The 20,001-nt window shown below is 29.2% G+C and overlaps 1 protein-coding gene across 11 annotated transcripts in view; it reads right to left on the minus strand.

The window, feature by feature from the left end:
• The window catches only part of shot (dystonin-like protein short stop), a 155,451-nt gene that overhangs the window by 78,617 nt on the left and 56,833 nt on the right, over positions 1-20,001 (minus strand). For 10 of the 11 annotated variants that reach the window (XM_067048619.1, XM_067048615.1, XM_067048616.1 and 7 more), the window contains 15 exons: positions 18,364-18,553; positions 18,173-18,277; positions 17,569-17,715; positions 13,702-13,818; positions 13,420-13,625; positions 13,146-13,346; positions 9,171-9,315; positions 8,046-8,171; positions 6,958-7,065; positions 6,683-6,781; positions 5,474-5,621; positions 4,714-4,845; positions 4,480-4,637; positions 1,438-1,512; positions 1,161-1,330 (listed from right to left, as the gene is read on the minus strand). In XM_067048619.1, the coding sequence (XP_066904720.1) occupies positions 1,161-1,330; positions 1,438-1,512; positions 4,480-4,637; positions 4,714-4,845; positions 5,474-5,621; positions 6,683-6,781; positions 6,958-7,065; positions 8,046-8,171; positions 9,171-9,315; positions 13,146-13,346; positions 13,420-13,625; positions 13,702-13,818; positions 17,569-17,715; positions 18,173-18,277; positions 18,364-18,553 (2,127 nt within the window). The remainder of the gene's footprint in view (positions 1-1,160; positions 1,331-1,437; positions 1,513-4,479; positions 4,638-4,713; positions 4,846-5,473; positions 5,622-6,682; positions 6,782-6,957; positions 7,066-8,045; positions 8,172-9,170; positions 9,316-13,145; positions 13,347-13,419; positions 13,626-13,701; positions 13,819-17,568; positions 17,716-18,172; positions 18,278-18,363; positions 18,554-20,001) is intronic. The other variant, XM_067048612.1, reaches the window with a different exon arrangement.

Raw genomic sequence — 20,001 nt, forward strand, 5'->3', positions numbered from 1 at the left:
GCAGCATACTGTTTAATTATGCGATATTTGTTATCTAAAAAATATTATATATTGAAAGTTTATTCATAACATATATTTTCTTCTCTTCATTTTATTCAGGACCATCATAAACCACATGAAATGCTGATCAAGCAGCGAGCAGGTTTCCAGTTCAATATCCTCGACCCAGGCTAAACCAAAAGGTCCTACCCTTTCTAAATTCAGGACAACAAATATTTTATAGAGAATACTAACCATAGCAGTAAGTCTGCTATAATTCAGATATCAGTCAAGATGTGCACCAATTAGCTCCAACAATCTCAAGTTCTTGATGGTATCAAGTAGTAAGTTTTGTTTGTTAGAGTGAGATTTTAAGTAAAAGTGAAATAGGTTGAATAAGATTAAACAAGGAAACCATTAATTAAAAAGAGATCACCAAAAAACTGTAAGCAAGAAATAACCGTAAGATCTATTTTTTAAATTGTATCAAATGAAAATTTATCTATTCTGAGACACTTAGTCACCTAAGAAAAACTAAAGTACACAATTCAAACAGCATTTGTTCGGCAGAATTATGGGAACTGAAGGATTTTTAAATGAAGCAATTTATCTATATTTGTTTATACAAATCGGTTGACTCAAATCTTGTAAATAAGAGGTATATGAAAGAATATAGAGTAATGAGGTCAAAAACAATGGAAGGTTTTTGTTTCTAAAGTATTGGAATGAGAAGATACCAATAAGATATTGCAGTCACATATAAGAATAAAACCACCTCGGCTTTACTAGGTGAACTACCCACATCTTTCATGGCTCAGAATACCAGTGGGATATGTGAGAATGTTTGGGAAGACTGAATATTAATCTTATGAAGTAATTCATTAATATTTTTTGTCTCATATCTTACTCGCCAAATAGTACTTCATATACTAGTTGGAAAGAATACTAGAAGATGATGGATAGGTAATTCAGGGTAATGAATAATTGAATCTTAGGAGCTGATGTTTTTTTTATTCACACACACATATGTTTTTCTATGCTTGATAAAATAACAGAAAAAATTTAGCTTCATTTACTCATCAGAATTTTACAGGTAGTCAAATTTCTGAATGCATTATTTTTTGTTTTTAACCAAACATATTCAATAAATTTCAACTAATTAATATAACTTACAAGCCTACCTTGCTTTGAGTGAGTCATGTAAAGACCGCCACTTAGTGGCAACTTGGGATACATGGGATGATAACTGATCAGAACCAATAGCTCCAGGGCGTTTCCTCAAAAGTTCATTGACATTTGTTCTAGTACTATCTAGAGCAGACTGTTTTTCATACATTTCTTCAACAAGTCCCTATAATGTTAAAATCATGTCAAACATTAAAATTCCTACTTTTAAAAATCTCATTTCATTACTACCAACACATAATATAAAATTTTTAAAAAAGTAATGTTCCTTACTTTAAGAACTCTGTTAATTTTGTCAGCTTCTTCTCTACCATTAGGTAAGCCTTCCCTCGGTTGTGATCTAGATATCTAAACAATATCGATCAAATAATAGTTCTATTAAAAAATAAATAAACCAGCAAAAATTAAGCTTGAATTATGAAAATATGAATAATAAATCACTTTTTTATGTAACAAGTAAAATAAATGTAATTTATTTCCATTAATTTTTTTTTTTAAATCTAATCACTACTACTTATGGTAAAACATATAGAAAACTGAAAAGAAATTTATATAATTTTGAAAATTAATCAAATTCATAATTTACTATTATTATAAGTAAATAATAACAAATAATCATATATTTTAAATGAAACCAGTATGTATCATTAGCTTTATATCAATTTCAAAAGGATTAGGGATTTTATTGAATATCACAAGTTATATAATATGTAGAATGAGATGGGGATACTAAAGAAATCAGTTTATCTAGTAAGCATATGTATGTACAAAGCATTTATACGGTTGGCAAGAAATCAATTTTGGTTTGCACCAGCAGATATTGTAGAATTGTTTCATTATTATTTTTTCAATGTTCGATTTTTTTTCTTTTGAGATTTGGAAGTTAATACCTTTAGGCTATAGAAACAATTTCTGTGTAATTCTCTTTGTAGCTGTCAGTTTTAACATGTGAGTACAGAAATAAGCATTTTTGACACATTTTACTTTTTTATTTTCAGAAAGGCAATAAAGCGACTGAGGCTCACACACATATATATGAAGTTTATGAAGTTGATTGTTTAATAAATAAGTTTTAAAAATTTTCTTTCTGGAGATTTTTCATTGAAAGATGACTAATCTTCTGGTCAAACTTCTGAAGTTGATAATGACAAAATGAAAACAATAATTGCATTAAATTGTCATATAACTGCATGAGAGATTTCAAAACAGTCAAATGTATCACTCACAACAATTGACAATTGTAGAGAATGTCTTGAAAGAAATTCACCTAACAAAATGAACCAATATTTGTGATACACATTTCAAACATAACACCCTTTCTCCAGAAGATATTCTGACATGATGTTCATTTTTAGTATATAAAAATTTGAATTTTATTTCACACTAAAAAAAAAAAAAAATACTTTCTTGCCAACCCTATAAGTAAACCTGAATCAGTAATTTTTATATAGAGAAGTTTTATTTTATTTAGTTTTAGAATACATCAATAGAAAAATTAGTCATACTGTAAAAGAATTAATTGAGGGTAGCAAAATACCCATGCTTGGTTATGTTAACCATTTAGAACTGATGGTATGAGGAAATTATTACTGAAGGGATGAAGATGTGGAAACTATTATAATGAATACAATATTGCAGATAAAGTTAGTTAAAAAAAACAATAGTATTTTTTTATCTATATTTATCTCACAATAAATACACATAAAACAAATTACAGTGGAACGCTCTTAACAGACACTTTTAACGAATGGACATCTCTTGTAAGAAGACATTTTTATTTTACCTAGGGTAAAACCCATTACTCAACACTGTTTTCAACTCCTACAAACTAAATCTTATAATAAATGGATAGAGAAATAGGTCTAGACTTTTTTTTTTTAGAAAAAGTCTCTCTTATGAGGACAGTACATGAAAAAAAAAAGACATAATTTCTTCACATTAAATGGTGAACACTTATCAGACATGTTAAAAGTAATTTCTTAGGATTTAATTTCACAGATCATCAGAGGCAGTTTCAATATTTTATGTAAACATTTCACTACCCCCCCTCCCCTCAAGTCTTGTACTGTTTTGTTATTCAGTCACTATACAGTCTTATTACTACACTGTGTGAGATAGCAATGTGAAGAGGACACATATGTTTAAAAGAAACAAGAACAATATATTAGTACTTTTAACTTTGAAAGGAAAAGTTGTAATAACAGAAAAAAGAAAGAATCTGAGCACTAGGTTCTTGTTTTCATATAGAAAAAACACCAGGGGCCGATGCTTTAAAAATCAATTTTTATAACTAGCAGAGCTTATTGAATTTTTGAAGAGCTAATTGAAAATCACAATTAAAAAAAAGTTTTAGAAAACAGACAATCTTCAAATTGACGAGGTGGTTTATGAGTAGAAGAAATAACAGAACTTTTTTAAAGAAGAAAAGGTATCAGAAGTTGTATGCCTAAGCATTTAGGCAAACTGAATTAAAAGCATTCATTGTTTGGTTAAATTTAAAGTTGGACACAAAATTTTGAGTTTTGTACAATTTTGACCAATGAAACTGAAAGAAAACACTATCAAAGGAGGAAATATTTAAAATAATAATCACGATTTGTTCGAGTACAAACATACAGGAGATTTTGAAATATCACTAGATTATTCACCAAACAGAAAATCCCAGATGTTTCAAGGGGGTCAATTTGAACCTATTAATGCATAAACGAATGGTCATAATCATTAGACAAAAATATTGGACAACAGAGAAGTGCAATATATATATATTACACGTATGCACCTAAATATTATAAAAATTTAAAAAAAGTAAAACTCTTCTTACATACTAGGCTGCATTTTCAGAAATCAACTCACTTTTCATTTCTTTATTTTTTATATTTTAGTCACCATAATAATTAAAACACTTTTTTTCTTACAAGGGGACAACTTTTCATCCCACAGCAATGTCCATTAAAGAGAAGTTCCACTGTAAAGAGTTAGTTGTAGAAATGCCCAAAATATTGAAAAGCTTCTATGATTTATATTATTTAATAGGAACAAAATTCTAAAGGAAATTAAAAAAGGTGATAAATATTTGTTATTTTTCAATTGTAAAATTACTTAGTTTGCACCTACTGTCCACAAACATGAAAGTAAGGATTTACGAGGTCATTCATCCTCCATAGATACTATACACTTCTTAAAGTTTTTGAACAATAAAGTATAGCATTGAATATGACCAGAAGAAAAAAGAAGACTATATAAGTGGTATTTTAAATTATTTTGGACATTTCTTTTCCAAGAGAGTAATGATCAAACACCATAATCATTATTTACCCTTTCCAAAAATGAATCAAGAGATTTTAAACTCTCAGTTGCTTTCCTAAGCTCTTCTCTGCAATTGTCTATTTCAAGTAACCTTTCATTAACTTTAACACCAATGCTCGAATAGCGGTTGTTTATTTCTGACAACTCTTGCTGGACTCCAGTAACTTCTGAAAAATATGTATCATTAAAATAAATCAGAACTATAATACATGGACAGTTCTACCTCAAATCAACACTATGTACCTTCAACATGGAAAATGTCTTGAGACGATCTTCTGCTGCCAAATCCACTAGATGCTGTACTTAAAGGTGATGTCACATTGAATAAGGATTTTGTAGGACTAGGAGAACCTTCTTGTGAATTCCTTCTAAGTACTAAGATAATTCACCAACCATAAAAGAATATAATTAATATATATATTCATTGATAATATTATTACTATATATATAAATTACATTAATCATATCATTATAACAAATCTGTACATAGCGTATATCTAATAAATAATTTACAGGTTAAAAATTATTTCATAAATGCATACTGTACACATACATTTAAAAAAAAAAAAATATTTATTTTAACAATAAAATGAGGAAGATTATGAATAAAGTAATGTTATTACATTTAATATTACAACAATGCTATCTGTACTTGCCAAAATATTAAATGTAGCTCAAGACAATTAAAAAAAAAAACTATGAAATTTAAATAAATCATTCGACTATATAATTTATAATATGAAAAATTAGTATAAAAAAATCGAATAGCTGAATAAAAATTGACATGCTAATAGCACAAAAAATATACCTTACTCAAAATTTGAACTAAAATAGTATAATCAATTCAATGATAAAATTAAATTTTGCAATACTAATAAATTTTTAAGAAAGTAACAATATTAACTGATAACAAAGTTTACACTCAAGCAATAAAAGTTTAACACATTAAAAATCACACAACTCTAGACATAAAGTAATACTCAATTAATTTATAAAAACATACAAGATGATGAAGATATTCTCTTAATAGGACTGGTAGAACTTCGCCGTCTAGTAGGAGAATCGGATCTAGCCATAGACTCTAATGAACTTCCAATATCAAACAGTCTATCGACAGTAGAAGCGTATTCCTTGTGTTCTTTAATCAATGGCTGAAAATAATTAACATCAATAAACTTAGAATGGAAAATGAAAATAAATTTTATTTTGGGACAAGGTCAGAAATGTACAATCAAAAGAAAATAAATCTAACCAGAAACAACAAGTTTCAAAATTTTACTAATGATCCTTTCATGGATTAGGTAATTGTTGTTACGTAAAAAAAATTAATATGGAGAGATGAAATAGAATGAAGTATTTCTACTGTTTTATTATTATAATAAAAAAAAAAGTACGTCTTGTCAAGTTAAGAAATGGAGATTTTTCATGGATAAAAAAGAACAGACATGAACGCAATACACAAACAGCCAATGACCAATTAATCTTAAATGAAAATAATCCCTGATATAATATTCAAAAGGTAACAAAGATATTTTCCATATCATAAGCAATCGGTAAGTGTTCAACAATTAGTGAAACTTTGATATAACTACCTTGATACTTTTATACTCCATAGGTGACAGAAAATCGAAAGATTTAATTGGAATTGGTTACTCATTTGGAGATAAAATATTTATAAAGACTTTTTAAAAGATTAGTGGTAGGGAATATAACTATACACTAGGCAAAGAGCCTAAGAAAAGTCTCTGTTATCTTGTTTCAACAAAGTCCTTCAACTAAAGAACTATGCATGTAATGGGAATAAAATGATATACGGAAAATTTCCATTTACAAAATGCAAGGCCCTGTGTCAATAACTCTTTTTTTTTTTTTTTTTTTGCTTTGACAGTATAAAAGCAATATTTTAGTCATCCTATTCACTAGAATAAGCTATGTTAAACAACTACCTAATAAATAAAAATAATTTCATAAAGGAGTAAGTCAATAAAAAAAAAAAAAAATTGCACAAGATAATTTTTCAGACAAACACTTTTTAAGATCCTAGCATTGTAAATTTAACAGAAAACTTATAAATAAAATAAACACAATGTTAAATTATATGTAGAGGTGTTAATACTTTAGTTAGAAGAATAAACTTTCAATTTTTGAATGAAAAATTGAATTACTTCTCAACTAAATCATTAAATCATAAATTCTATAATTCAATACATACTTTGATTTCTTCAGCTTGGCGTTTTAAAACTTCCATTTGCAGGGCAGTTGGTTCAAGAGATGCTATTCTCGATTCCATAGACTGAAGCCATGAGAGAACCTTAGATGAAAAGAATTATAACTTTAACATTATTAAATGGAAAAAAACAAAACTATAAAGTAAATTGTATTTGTCCTGACATTTTAACTAGATATTTTAGCCAGAATCATTAATTTTTCCTCATAGTAAAAATAAATTGATTTAAAATCCCTTAAAATTAAAAAATATTAATATACCTGGTCTCGTAGTTTTTCATATGACTGAGTATGTTCAGCTCTTGATCGTATGAGTCGCTGCCTTTCATCAAGAAGGGTATTTAGTTCTCTCCAGCTACTTTCTATATTCTAGAATGGGCATAAATAATGGAAACAAATATTTATGACTATGTTTAATATTATAAAATATTTATTATATAAGTTAATAAAAACTTAATAGTATAGAAAATAACTTCAGTCGTGCTGAAAAATTCTCAGTAATGTTTTCTTTTTAAATGCTCTCTCTAATATAACTTGTTTAAGATAAAGGTAATGTTCAGCGGTTATAAGTTTGTGATAAAACGCACTTCAAGTCATTATATAGTCAGATTAGTGGTACTAATATAAAAGAAATGAATTATTTGATTTAGATAAATGGAGTAAACAAAATTAATGTGGGACACATGCTCCTGCTACGCTATGAAGTACTGGATTTCTTTTTCCAAACAAAATTATTTACTGGAAGATCGCTGATTTACCGTGTGTATTATTAATAAATGGAATATGGTCCAGGTGCGGTCAAAAAACCGCACCCGGACCATATCCCATTTATTAAAATTTACTTATTTATCAAACCAAAAGCTGTTAATGCCCATCAACTAATTTTTATTTAATTGATCATGATTACGGTAAATTGATTAAAAAACAAAAAAAAGAAAGATGAATTGCAGAGGCAGTATGATGAATGTTGAGAGGGAGAAAATTCAAAAAGATAAAATAGGACAAAAAGCAGGGATCTAGTGATTCTGAAGTGTATAGAAGATTTGAAATAGACTAGTAAAAAGATTACTAATGATGAGAAGATAAGATTAAATAAAATATCACAAGAATATAATCAGATAAAATGATTACATGAACTTAGTCTGTAAGGAAGTGGTTCCCAGCCTTTTTCTTTGTAGCAGAACCCTTTTGGTTTTCATTACCGGACAAATTTATCGATCGAAAATCGTGGTGAATTAAAATTTTGTTGAAAACAGTAGAAATATCAAATACATTAATAATTAAGAATCAAAGTGAATTCACAATATCAATAATGAGATCTTGTTTTTTTTTTTTTCAAATTTTGTTACCTTCAATCTGTCTCTGACATGACCAGTATCAGTAACATCTTTCTTAGATACTAATGCTCTTCCTTCTCGTAAAACTTTCTCAACAATCTCTCGTTTAGATTCCCTCTGAGTTAAAAGAGATTCAATCTGAAATAAAAAATAAAAGAATGTGAGAAAAAATTATTTTAATTGTAGGAACACATAAAAATATAATTAATGTGTTTATTGTTGACCATAGATTGAATGTAATTAGAAGATGGCCAGAGAGTGTGGTCAGGGGAGAAATAATTATCACAAAAAAGTGAAACTTATTTATCTGTGCCGACTTTTCAGTATAAATTTCAGGGCTAAAAGAAAACAAAAATGAAATAACAACCATAATATAGTGAAAAAAAAATACAGTGCAACAAGCAATTAATACAATAAACAATGATACTAAAAATGGATAAAATATAACATTGCAATGGTAAGAATTGGTACAAAAAAAAATATATATTGAAAATATGAGAAAAATAAAATAAATAAAAATCAAACATTCTTTATGCAAATAATGAAAAAATAAAAATTAAATTATATTATTTCAAAATTTTTTGAGACAAGGTAATTATTTTTTATTAAATAAAACCAAAAATTGTATCCAATTCTGTCTCAACACTTTATTTCTACTAGTCCAACGTTTCGGCCATTCCAGCCATCTTCAAGGACATCTTCAATACAAAACTCCTCCTCACATTAATTCACAATTTCTATTGCAGGCTATTCTGCCCAGGTCATTTTCTTCATTCTAATTTCAAACCTATTTATTTAAAATTTAAAACCATTAACATTTATTTTTCTCTATAAAATTATCAACAATATAAAGTACACCACCATATAACAAACTCTATTAGTTTATTATCATATAGTTTGTTATATGCAGCCATAATTGTTATCTTGTTTTTCTGTTTAGTCCTAACGAATGCCTGAGATTTAGGCCAAAACGTCAGCACAAATAAATATGTTTCATATTTGTCAGCACAAATTAACATGTTTCACTAATTTGTTATCATTATTTATCCACTGACTACACCCCCTACCCTTCACTTCCTACCTTCCCCCGCAAAAATATAATTAATAGATTGGCAAAATAAAAAAATTATCACTTACTGAACCTTCTGTAGACAAAAGTTCATTTGCCTCAGTTAACCAGTTCTCTGTTTCTGAAGCCTGAGCTGAGAAAGAAGTTAAACCGGCTGTTATTTCACCAAGTAGTTCAGACCTCTTGCTAGCCCTCTCCGACAATTTTTCAAATCTGTTTACAAAAATATGATTATTACACAATAGTCAATAACATTAAAAAAATAATTATAAGTAAATACTAATTTATAATAATTATATTAAGTACAGAATATCCCATTATACATGTTTACCCTGATTAACATCAACAATTTTTGGAATTTCAATTTGAACTTTGCCGGGCCATAACAGTGACATGTGGTGTATCTTTGTTAGAGGGTATTGTTAATTTTCTAATCTGATCTAGTTCTTCTCTAGCACATCTGACTCTGGAATTTCCAATGGAATAGGGTACTTCTTTTTACCAATTCTGATGGTAAATTAAATTTTAAGATAAATTCATATTGAGCACTTTTTTGATCTAAAGTTGAAAATCACCAATAACAGTTAACAATTTTTTTAAATAGCTTTTGCCAATATGCGTGCCAATGAGGCAGAAAGTTTCAGATTTCAATTTCCTGTAAGGATCCATCATCATAATCATCATGGGAGCCATTTTAATCTCCTCTGCCAGTCGAGGAAACTCAAATTATAATGGAGGATTCTTCTATGAAGTTGGATACAAATAAGATTTTGTATTTGTATTTTCTTCAATTTTCCGCACCATTTATGATCAAATAGTCAAACCATAAAAAACTCTTTTCAGTTTTTGGTGATTTACACCTTTAGGCTGCTATTATAACTATCAGAATCAATAAAAAAAAGTACACCATTCTATTGGAAATTCTGGCATTAAGTATGCTGGAGTACTGAATAATGTTAGAAAATTAACAATACCCTCAAAAGATGCACTATAATTATTGTTTACCAGGGCTATAAACCAGCGAAAATCAAATGAAATTCAAAAAATTTCAAAAATCAAAAAAATGGTTGATGGTGACGATAATCATGTAGATAGTCCTGGGGCCTGTTCATAATAAAGTACAAACTAATACTATTAGTCTTGTAGATTTCACTCAATACAATTACAGTGACTTGTACAATGGTAACTTATACTTTAGTACTTTTTAACACCTATAATATCACAAATAGTTGTTCCTATTAAGAAAAAAAAAGTATTAGTGCTATTACCACATATTTTCTATACTTGTGTTAATGAACCAATACTATTAGCTTTCATTATGAAACAGGGCCCAGGAGGTAGTCCAGAAAAATTAAAAATAAGTAAAAACTAGTTACTGAAAGCCAATGTTTTGTATTAGTATGCTGGTAGACTCCTTTAACATTTATACTAGCACCCTTACTATCTGAAATATAGCAAATTTACTGATGTCTTTCCTAATCTATTCCTCAATATCAGCAAATATATAATGAACTAAATTTGCTACAAAGTGAGACCTTGTTAGTTTAATTAAACCCAACAATACCCGAGATACAGCTCGTCAAAGTTTTGAAAAGTTTACAAAATAAGCAATTTTTTAGAGGTTTTTCATATTTTGACAATGAAGAACATATTTCTTGACAGAAGTTACATAATTAAATTAGACTAAATATGCAAACAAATAAAAACAATTTTTTTAATTTATACATTATATTCATCATAAAAAAATAGTGTGGAAATATTTTTTGTATTTATATTTTAATTAATATTAAGTGATGCTGTAATAATTTATAATTGTATTGAACTTTAGCTTCATAATTATTTGTAAAGTATTCTGTCCAGGTCCATTTAGAAACCTGTTCACTTTTTGTTTGATATAAATAGTTGAAAAAACTATAAATTTCCCATAGCAGTGCAGATACTCATTGAAAGATAGTTAAAATGTCAACACAGCTGAAGTTACTATTGATTAGATCAATATTTGTTCAGGGAATCCCTCCCCCCTAGACAAATTCAATTTAATTCTATTAAATTCACTGGAAGCAAAGGTGCTGCTCTCTGTCAGGAGAGAATAGAGGCAAGAGTGACCAACCATATTTTTTGCCTCACAAAAAAAAAAAAATTGATCCTTTTCTACTTTCAATTTCTTCATCAACCACATGGAGTAGAATGAGCCTTTTGGAGGCGGAGACGAATAAGCAAGCAGAAACCATGACCATCATTCAACATTATCTTCCAACAGGTATCTCAAACCAACATATCATAACCCATATAAATGCAAATAGTTTTCAATAGAATTTTCTTTTTTTATACAGTTCACTCAATAAAATCCAGAACCATTCTCATAAATATAAATTACTTCATACTTTGGTTTTACCCCAGGCTGCAGTGATTGAACAATATTAACGAACCATTCATCTGTAAAAGTAAGAGAAGTTAGGGGAGTAGACACACCAGATATAAGTATTATTTTTTTTTTTTGGGGCCTCCTGTATCATGAAATTTTATTTATTTTTTTATATATGTATATATAGTTGACAGTAAAAATTGATATATAGGAAAATGGTCAGGGTTGCGGTCAAAAGAGAAACAAAAGTAGTTAACAACTATTTATTATCCGATGTTTTGTCCCACTTTGCAGGGCTTCATCAGGGCTAAGAAGATACAAAAAAAAAAAAAAAAAAAAAAGAAAACAGAGTATTACAACAATAAGATACAATAAGGTAATTTAAGCTAGGATAAATATTATATAAAAATAAAGTGATAAGAAATTACATATAAATAAAAGGAAGGAAGACATAAAACGGTATCAGTATAAAATAAACTTGAATAAACAATGATAAGAATAAAAATAAGTAACAATGGCAAGAGTAAAATTTTTTTACTCGCGACGTATTTGAAATAGAAATATAGCCGTTAAATGGCTGGCTACCTCCTCCCCACTCCTCCATGCTTCCGCTTCATTGTTGCCTTCTGTTCAACCGTTCGCTTTGAACAGGTAGGTTGTCCTGACTTATTCTTTGCTCATTTTAATATCCTTATTATTTTTTATTTATTATTATTATTACAAGACGTTTATTTAATCTCTACTTTCTTTTTTTTTTTTCTTTTTTCCTTCTTCCCCGTATTGTTTTTGTTTTATGTACATCTCCTGTACTTTTTTAACTGTATATTTTGCGTATTTTTATAAAAAAAATTTTACTCTAGCCATTGTTACTTATTTTTATTCTTATCATTGTTTATTTTATACTGATACCATTTTATGTATTCCTTCCTTTTATTTATATGTAATTTCTTATCACTTTATTTTTACATAATATTCATCCTAGCTTAAATTACCTTATTGTATCTTATTGTTGTAATACTCTCAGTTTTCTTTTTTTTTTTTTGTATCTTTTTAGCCCTGATGAAGCCCTGCAAAGTGGGGGGAAACATCGGAAAATAAATAGTTGTTAACTATTTTTGTTTCTCTTTTGACCACAACCCTGACCATCTTCTTATATATATTTATTTTTTTGTTTATTTACTGATAAAAAAAAATAATAAACAATTTTGTAATAATTTGCAGTGTTTTTACTTTGTATGTATTTACATATCATGTCATTGTTTATACTTATATAATATTTTTGTTCTTTATTTATCTTGTATTACTAAATTTTTTATTATTTTCATAATACATCACTCATTATTTTATTAGATATTATTTTACCCATCAATGTAAGACAAAGCTTTGGTTTTCAATAAATATTTTTAAATATTTTGTGATTTCCTTGACTATTTTCTTCTTAATTTATAAAAATGTTGCATCATACAGTAATGTCACATCAAAGAAGTACTTTGACCACTAATTTTCTTGAGGACCAGTTAACATTTTATCATGAACATTGCAGGAACAAAAAGTGTTAAAAAGAGAGGTAGATTATAAAGATTACATTAAACAAACAGATTTTAAAAGAGTTTAAAATTTAGCAAAAAAAAAGAGAAACATTCATTACTAAAATAAGAAGATTTTCACGATTTCTAACCTTGACAATACATCCTTTAGTTTAGTTTCCACCCGCTTAGCAAGACGGTGATTGGATTGTTGACCAACAAGAGCCTTAGCTTGATTTACAACTCCATCAACAGTATCTCTATGTGTGTCAATATCAGATAATAATAATCTTAACTCTCTAATTTGGTCTTCTAATCTGTCTTTGAGTAAAGATGCTGGTCTGCTTAATGACCTAAAAAATTAATAGTGATAAATATTTCAACATTTAGGAAACCTATTCCACTGGGATCTATTAATATTCCTACTTAAGACTGTTTTCAGCAGAGGAAAGCCAAGATGTAATAGAGTCAAGTGAGTCTTCAACACCCTGTGATTGTGCAAGGGCTGATTCCAGAATACCACACCTATTTGATAAAGATTCAGAAAGATGTGAGTAGCGTCTTGCAAGATCAGAAACTGTAGCTTCTAAAGGACCTGTGATACTTGGGTCTTTGGGCAATGAATCTAAAGCCTAAAATTTAAAAAAATTAAAAATAAATAAATTTGTTGAAATTATATTACATATGTTAAATAATAACTCTAATAACCTGTTTCATGTTGTCAACCAACCGACCCTGAGCTAAGAACTCATTGTTGAGAGTCTTGGCTCTATTTAGTTGTTCTTCAAGGCCATGAGGATCAGCAGCCAATGGTTCAGAAAGAGCCTTGAGCAAAAAAAATAAAGATCAAAGAGAAGAAATAATGGTGACTTAAGTCAGATAAATGTTGTTCATTTCGGATTTAACATCCAGGTAAGAAAGACAAGATAACTAACAAGTAACTGATCTATTTTAACCCGAGTGAGAGGGTGGAGATAATTTCTGAGGGTCTGCCACAAAATAAATTTGGTGATATGCCGGTTTCAAACCAACTGAACCGATATTGCTAAGGTGATGCTTACTCTTTAAGTTCTAGAACTAAATGTTATCTCAAAGATAAAACAAAAATATAAAGTTTAACCACTCAATGAATTAAATAACAAGAGAAAATCTAATAATTTATTAAGATAAGGTAAAATAGTATGGAATTTTATGACTATAATAACTTTGCTTTTTATTTCAAACTCACAACAAAAACAAATGAAATAAAATTTGTAAAATAATTAAAAATAAATTTATATTTTTATAAAATTAATAAGTAATTGAAATGTTCATCATTTATAATTTAATAAATTGAGACTGAAAAGCTACAAGACCTTAGAAGACAAGCAAATGCTTTACTATTTATAAGCTAAAAAAAAAACAAGATGTATAACTGATAGAAATAACTGAAAAAAAAAATTAATATATTAAATAGCCATAAAATCACAAACAAAAACAAGTAAAATCTCAAAAACAAAACAAGACAAATCTCAGAATTAAAACAATTAAATTCAAATTTCATAAGAAAAAAATTAATTCATGGATTGTTTCAATAAATAACTACCCTAAAATAGAACAAAAACCATTCACATAACATAATAATTTCAGGGGAATTAATATTAACATGCTGTAGCCAGATTATCTTGAATATTTCATTACATTGCTAGTGGAAATGAAGGGATTTATGTGTTGGGGTATGAGTCCCAGAACACTTGGTTTGGAATGTTGTGGGTTCAATCCCCACATGGGGCAGTAAATATTTATTTCTTGGCAGTCTCGAGAAATGAATTTTGACACTCCCACCTTGGTAAGTATGCGGCAAAAACTCCAAAGTAGCCGCCAAATAAACTACTAAGCCCACTTGCTGTAATAGTTACCCCACCAGTTATTAATACCAATACCAATAGTGGAAATTAATTGATTCCAATAATATCCATATAATTTATAGTCCAGAAGCCCATAAAGAAAAATGTAACTGATTTTCCACACAATTTCATTTATTTCAAACAATTAAATCCTTGAAGAAAAGTGAAAAATGGATGACTGCCATCATAACAAAGAATAGCAACCTTTTGAAACAATTCAATTTTATCTAAGCTATAATGTTCTTCATAAGTACGAGGGTAGTCTGAAAAGTTTTTACCGCAACATGACAATGGCAGCATTCGTAAATAAAAGCATGTGAATTTTCTTGTTCATCTGTTGACAGTTACCCACCAAAGTTTCAGTCATTTTGAACGCGCAGTGTTTATATATCAGTCCTTTGAGTGAGTTGATGTCATTTTTTTTTTTGAAAATGTACAAAATAGAGTATCGAGTAGTCATTAAATATTTGTTTTTGAAAGGCAATACGCCTAAGCAAATCAAAGATGAGTTAGATTCTGTGTATGGGGACTCTGCACCATCATTTACCACAGTGAAATTTTGGGCAGCTAAATTTAAACGTGGCCATAAGAGTTTGGGAGACGATGAACGTTTAAGAAGTTCAAAAACTGCAACTACCTTGGAAAACATCGGCAAAGTTCACCAAATGGTGCTAAATGACCACTGAATTAAAGTGAAAGAGATAGCAGAGGTTATGATCATGCCAAAAGAACATGTTTTTTACATATTAAATCACATTCAGATATGAGAAAGCTGTCCGTATGTTAGGTGCTGCATTTGCTCACGTTAGACCAAAAATGAATAGAAATGAACATTTCCAACGCTCTGTTGGCACAGTTTAGGCACAATAAATCCAAGTTTTGGTGCCGATTAATTATTTTAGATGAAACTTGGATACATCATTATAGCCCTGCAACAAAAATACAGTACAAACTGTGGAAATACCATCTCACACCTCAGCAATTGCCATCGCGAAAATCCACGAATTATGGTTTGAACTGCTTGATCCGCCTTACTGACCAGATCTAGCCCCAAGTGACTTCTGTTGGTTCCCTTCTCTAAAAATTGCACTCAGAGGTCAGAAATTTTCATCAAATGAAGAGGCAATCACCTTCGTTAACATTTATGTTGCAGAGAACAATGCCGAGTACTTTTTGGATGGATTACAGAGATGGGAGCATTTGTTTTTTTTTTGGGGGGGGTTGGGCTTTTTGAGTTCAATAGTTCCCGAGATGTAAAGAAAGAAAGGTGTCCAGAAAAGAGCACTTCAATAGAATAAAAGAAAACAGAGCTGGAGAAGGAGAATTCTTTCTCACTCTGCATAAATGGTTCAATGATATAATGATAAATATGAAAATGATAATTTCCAAAGACACAGTTCTTCACAAATCATTTTTTTTTTCCAAATAATGAAAAATCCATGTTTTGTGAATTTATTTTGACAAATATACGACACTCCTACAATGATAATCTTTAAAACTATACTATAGTGCATTAGAATAGCTTTAATTTCCATGCTAATAAACTTAGATATAATGTAAGTCTAATAGTAGATATAGCTTAGATATAATTTTTCAAAACTAATTTTTTTTTTTTAAATCAACATTTTGTAAATTTATTTTGATATATATCATGGAAATTGCTACTCCCATAATAATAATAATAATGAAGGCCTAACGAACTCAAAGGTTCAATGCCGATACCACCAAACACTCTCTGCATTCATCCTCCAGTGATCCCCCTCTAAACCCAATTTTACTAAATCAGCTTTAATACAATCCTTCCATCTATATTTCTGTCTAACCCGAGGACATTTACCCATCGGTTCAGGGTTAATTAACATTTTAGGGATCCGCTTGTTACTGAGCCCTACAACCTTACACACCCATCTTATACACCGCAATGGTATAAATTGAATTATATTTACTGGGTTTAGGTCCCTTAATTCAGCGTTGTGTAATCTTCTAAATTCTTCCGTTAGTTCATTCTCCTTCGGTCCAAATATTTTGCGGAACACTTTATTTTCAAAAACCTTAAGGCGCTGTTCATTCCTTAGTGTAAGAGGCTATGTCTTGCATCTATAAAGAACAGTGGGAAGGATAATAGTTTTGTAAATTCTAATTTTTAAGTTTTTCGATAGAAGGCATGAGCCAAGCAGTTTTGAAATTGAAAAATACCCCTCTTCAACCTAGCTTTTATTTCCTCATAAGTTTCGTTTTTCTAAATACCGTAGAACCTAAATATTTAAACCTATCTACCTGTTCCAACGTATTTCTTCCTTTATCTAAACCACCGACATTGCTCATGTTTCTACTGCTAACCATGTATTTTGTTTTATCACTCTCATAAAGATAGTAATTAGAAACTATATTGTGGTGCATTTAATTTGAGTGGTAATAGATATCTCTATTTCAGCTAATAGTTTCTGAGAAATGGAAATTTTCTTGAAAGAGCTAATATTTTAGGTTTTATTAAGAATAAAATAAACTTCCAGGGGTGTATACCAGAAAAAGATTTCAAATGCATGAAATACTAGGGAAATAGTAATACGATACATAGATAAATCTAAATGATATTAAAATAAACAGCCACTTTAAAATAAATTGTAACAAACCAATAAATAAAGTCATTGATTAAATAAAGTGAGCCAAAACCAAACCTCTATTGTACCTTGTTTGCTCTAGGCTCAGCTGTGGACATCCACTGTCTTAACCGCTCCAGAGCTTGATCGAAGTCTCTTTTTTTTGCATTAAGACCAGTAACTTTGTCTGAGAGTGCATTAGCCCGGCTAAGCAGATCCCTGTATTCATTTGAAACCTGAAAAGAAGAAAAGGTTTTATTACAAAAATAAACAAGTGAATACTGTAAAAGAGAGTGGGATTATGCCAGGTTTTTATTTTGTTAAATTATAACAATAAACTATTATTTCTCAAAAAATTAACAAATTTCAAACCCAACAATAACCATCTATGTTACCCATTTATTTCTAAGCTTGATACAGATTGTTAAAGTTTCTTTCAAAATTTAAAGTACAGAAATGATTACTATAATTCTAGCAATTCCAGTAGAATAATGTCAGTGATTTTATATTTCACAAAAAGAAAATTGTTAAAGTACAAAAACTTGTTGATTTATACAAAAAACCCACTGCCCTATCATAAACAGGAAAATTAATAGCTTTAACAACAAACTACTAAAATTATTGATTTACTGAATTCCGTACTGACTAACTCTAACCCCATTTTACAGTACTTCATTTGCTTTTCTAAATTACCTTGTTTACAATGCCCTTAATTTCAGAACCAGATAGAGAGTAGTCGATATGGGAAAGACGTGACTGCAAAGAAGTCCTGAAGTCATTCAATGTAGATAAAAATTCCTGAAACAATTTTTAAGGCAACAAAAACATGGTAACAAAAATTTGGAAAACAAAAATAAAAGAAAAACTAATGTAATAAAACTGACCTTTGATTCCTCATAGAATTTATTTGCTGCCATGGATATGAACCTAAGGTCAGCTTGATGAGCAATAACATCACCTAGTAATTCACGTACTGATGTATCATTAGCATTAAGACTAGACAACTGACGCTCTTTTTCTTCAATTTGGCGTTTAGCCTTTGTCATCCATTCTGTGAGAGATTTTGTTTCAGACCTGCATTTTTAAAATATTAAGGTTAAAAATTATTGATTCAATATAAAATAAAAAGTAAAGAAATAAATTACAAAAATGACATTTCCTAATTTTTCTCTATAATACAGTGGAACTTGTCTTCATGGATAGCCCCCTATAATGGAAACCCTTTTCAACAGAAAATCCTAATAAGTAGGTTACAAATTTTATGAATATGAAACACACTATTTATGGGACATCTCCACTCTGGACATGAACACCAGTTTTATTCCCGGCCAGCTAATTTTTATCCCATAAGTAAATTTCCAAAGGCAACTGGCTAATTTTAATACTTAACCTACTGACATTCAATGTTATACATCGCCTTATCCTACCATGAATGGTCAAATGATCGCTTAAAAAAAATATATATATGTATCTTAATATAGAAAGAAATTTTAGCGAATTGGATAGCATACAAAATATTTTTCTATTTAGAAAAGTTTTATTTATATTTATGCATTTTCTTGTTCCACAAATATGATAGATCCATGTTTTCAGCTTTATATGCACTACATGCATACAGAAGTCCAATAAATGTATTTAACTTTGTATGAGATAAATTCCATTTCATTTTAAACACTCGAAATGCCTCTGATCCCTTATATTTTCTTACACATTTAATCATGTTATGACCAATAATAAAGAAAAATGCTGACACTCGAAATGCCTCTGATCCCTTATATTTTCTTACACGTTTAATCATGTTATGACCAAAAATCAAGAAAAATGCTGACTCAACTCTGCCCTTTATAATATTTTGTTTAGCCTACTTTTGTGTATCTTATCGGTCCTAAAAAAAAAAAAAAAATTATGAACATTGAAAATTGGGTTGTATGTACATTAGAGGAAAAGTGAATAAGTTATATGGTGAAACAGTAACATTGTATACAAGAACATTTTTTTAAAAACGGTCATTTGACCATGTTGACAGAGTACAAAACAGCTCACATCAGACCTTACGAGGCCTTGATGCACTTATAGTAGGGAAAAGAATGCTAGTAATAAGACATCTACTTGTCTACAATCTTCTTTTCTTTTCAACTGTTGATACTCAGTGGATTAACTGCCCCAAATGATACTTTGTTGAGCGCAAACTTGGCTAGTAACCCAATAAATATCTCTAACAGACCTTACTGCTTTCACTGATAAATACCCCACATCTCTACCCATATTTCCTCTGCCATACACTTCAGTCATAAAACCACTGTAATTTTATATTTTAAGATCATCTTTAATTGATCAAACTTGCACTAGTATTGAGAAACCAGAGTCGTCTTTACAAAAACATTTTAGCAGTGGGATAGAATTAATAAACAAGAGAACAATTTTAAAAAAATTGTATATGAATATCTGTTTATGTCATGACTGCAGCGTTAGGCTTTGTTTCGTATAATCAGCCATATTTCAGCTAAAAATCCGTCCAAATT

This window comes from Halyomorpha halys, unplaced genomic scaffold (assembly GCF_000696795.3).
Source record: "Halyomorpha halys isolate HHAL.00 unplaced genomic scaffold, Hhal_1.1 Scaffold80.1, whole genome shotgun sequence".
Lineage (NCBI taxonomy): Eukaryota > Metazoa > Arthropoda > Insecta > Hemiptera > Pentatomidae > Halyomorpha > Halyomorpha halys.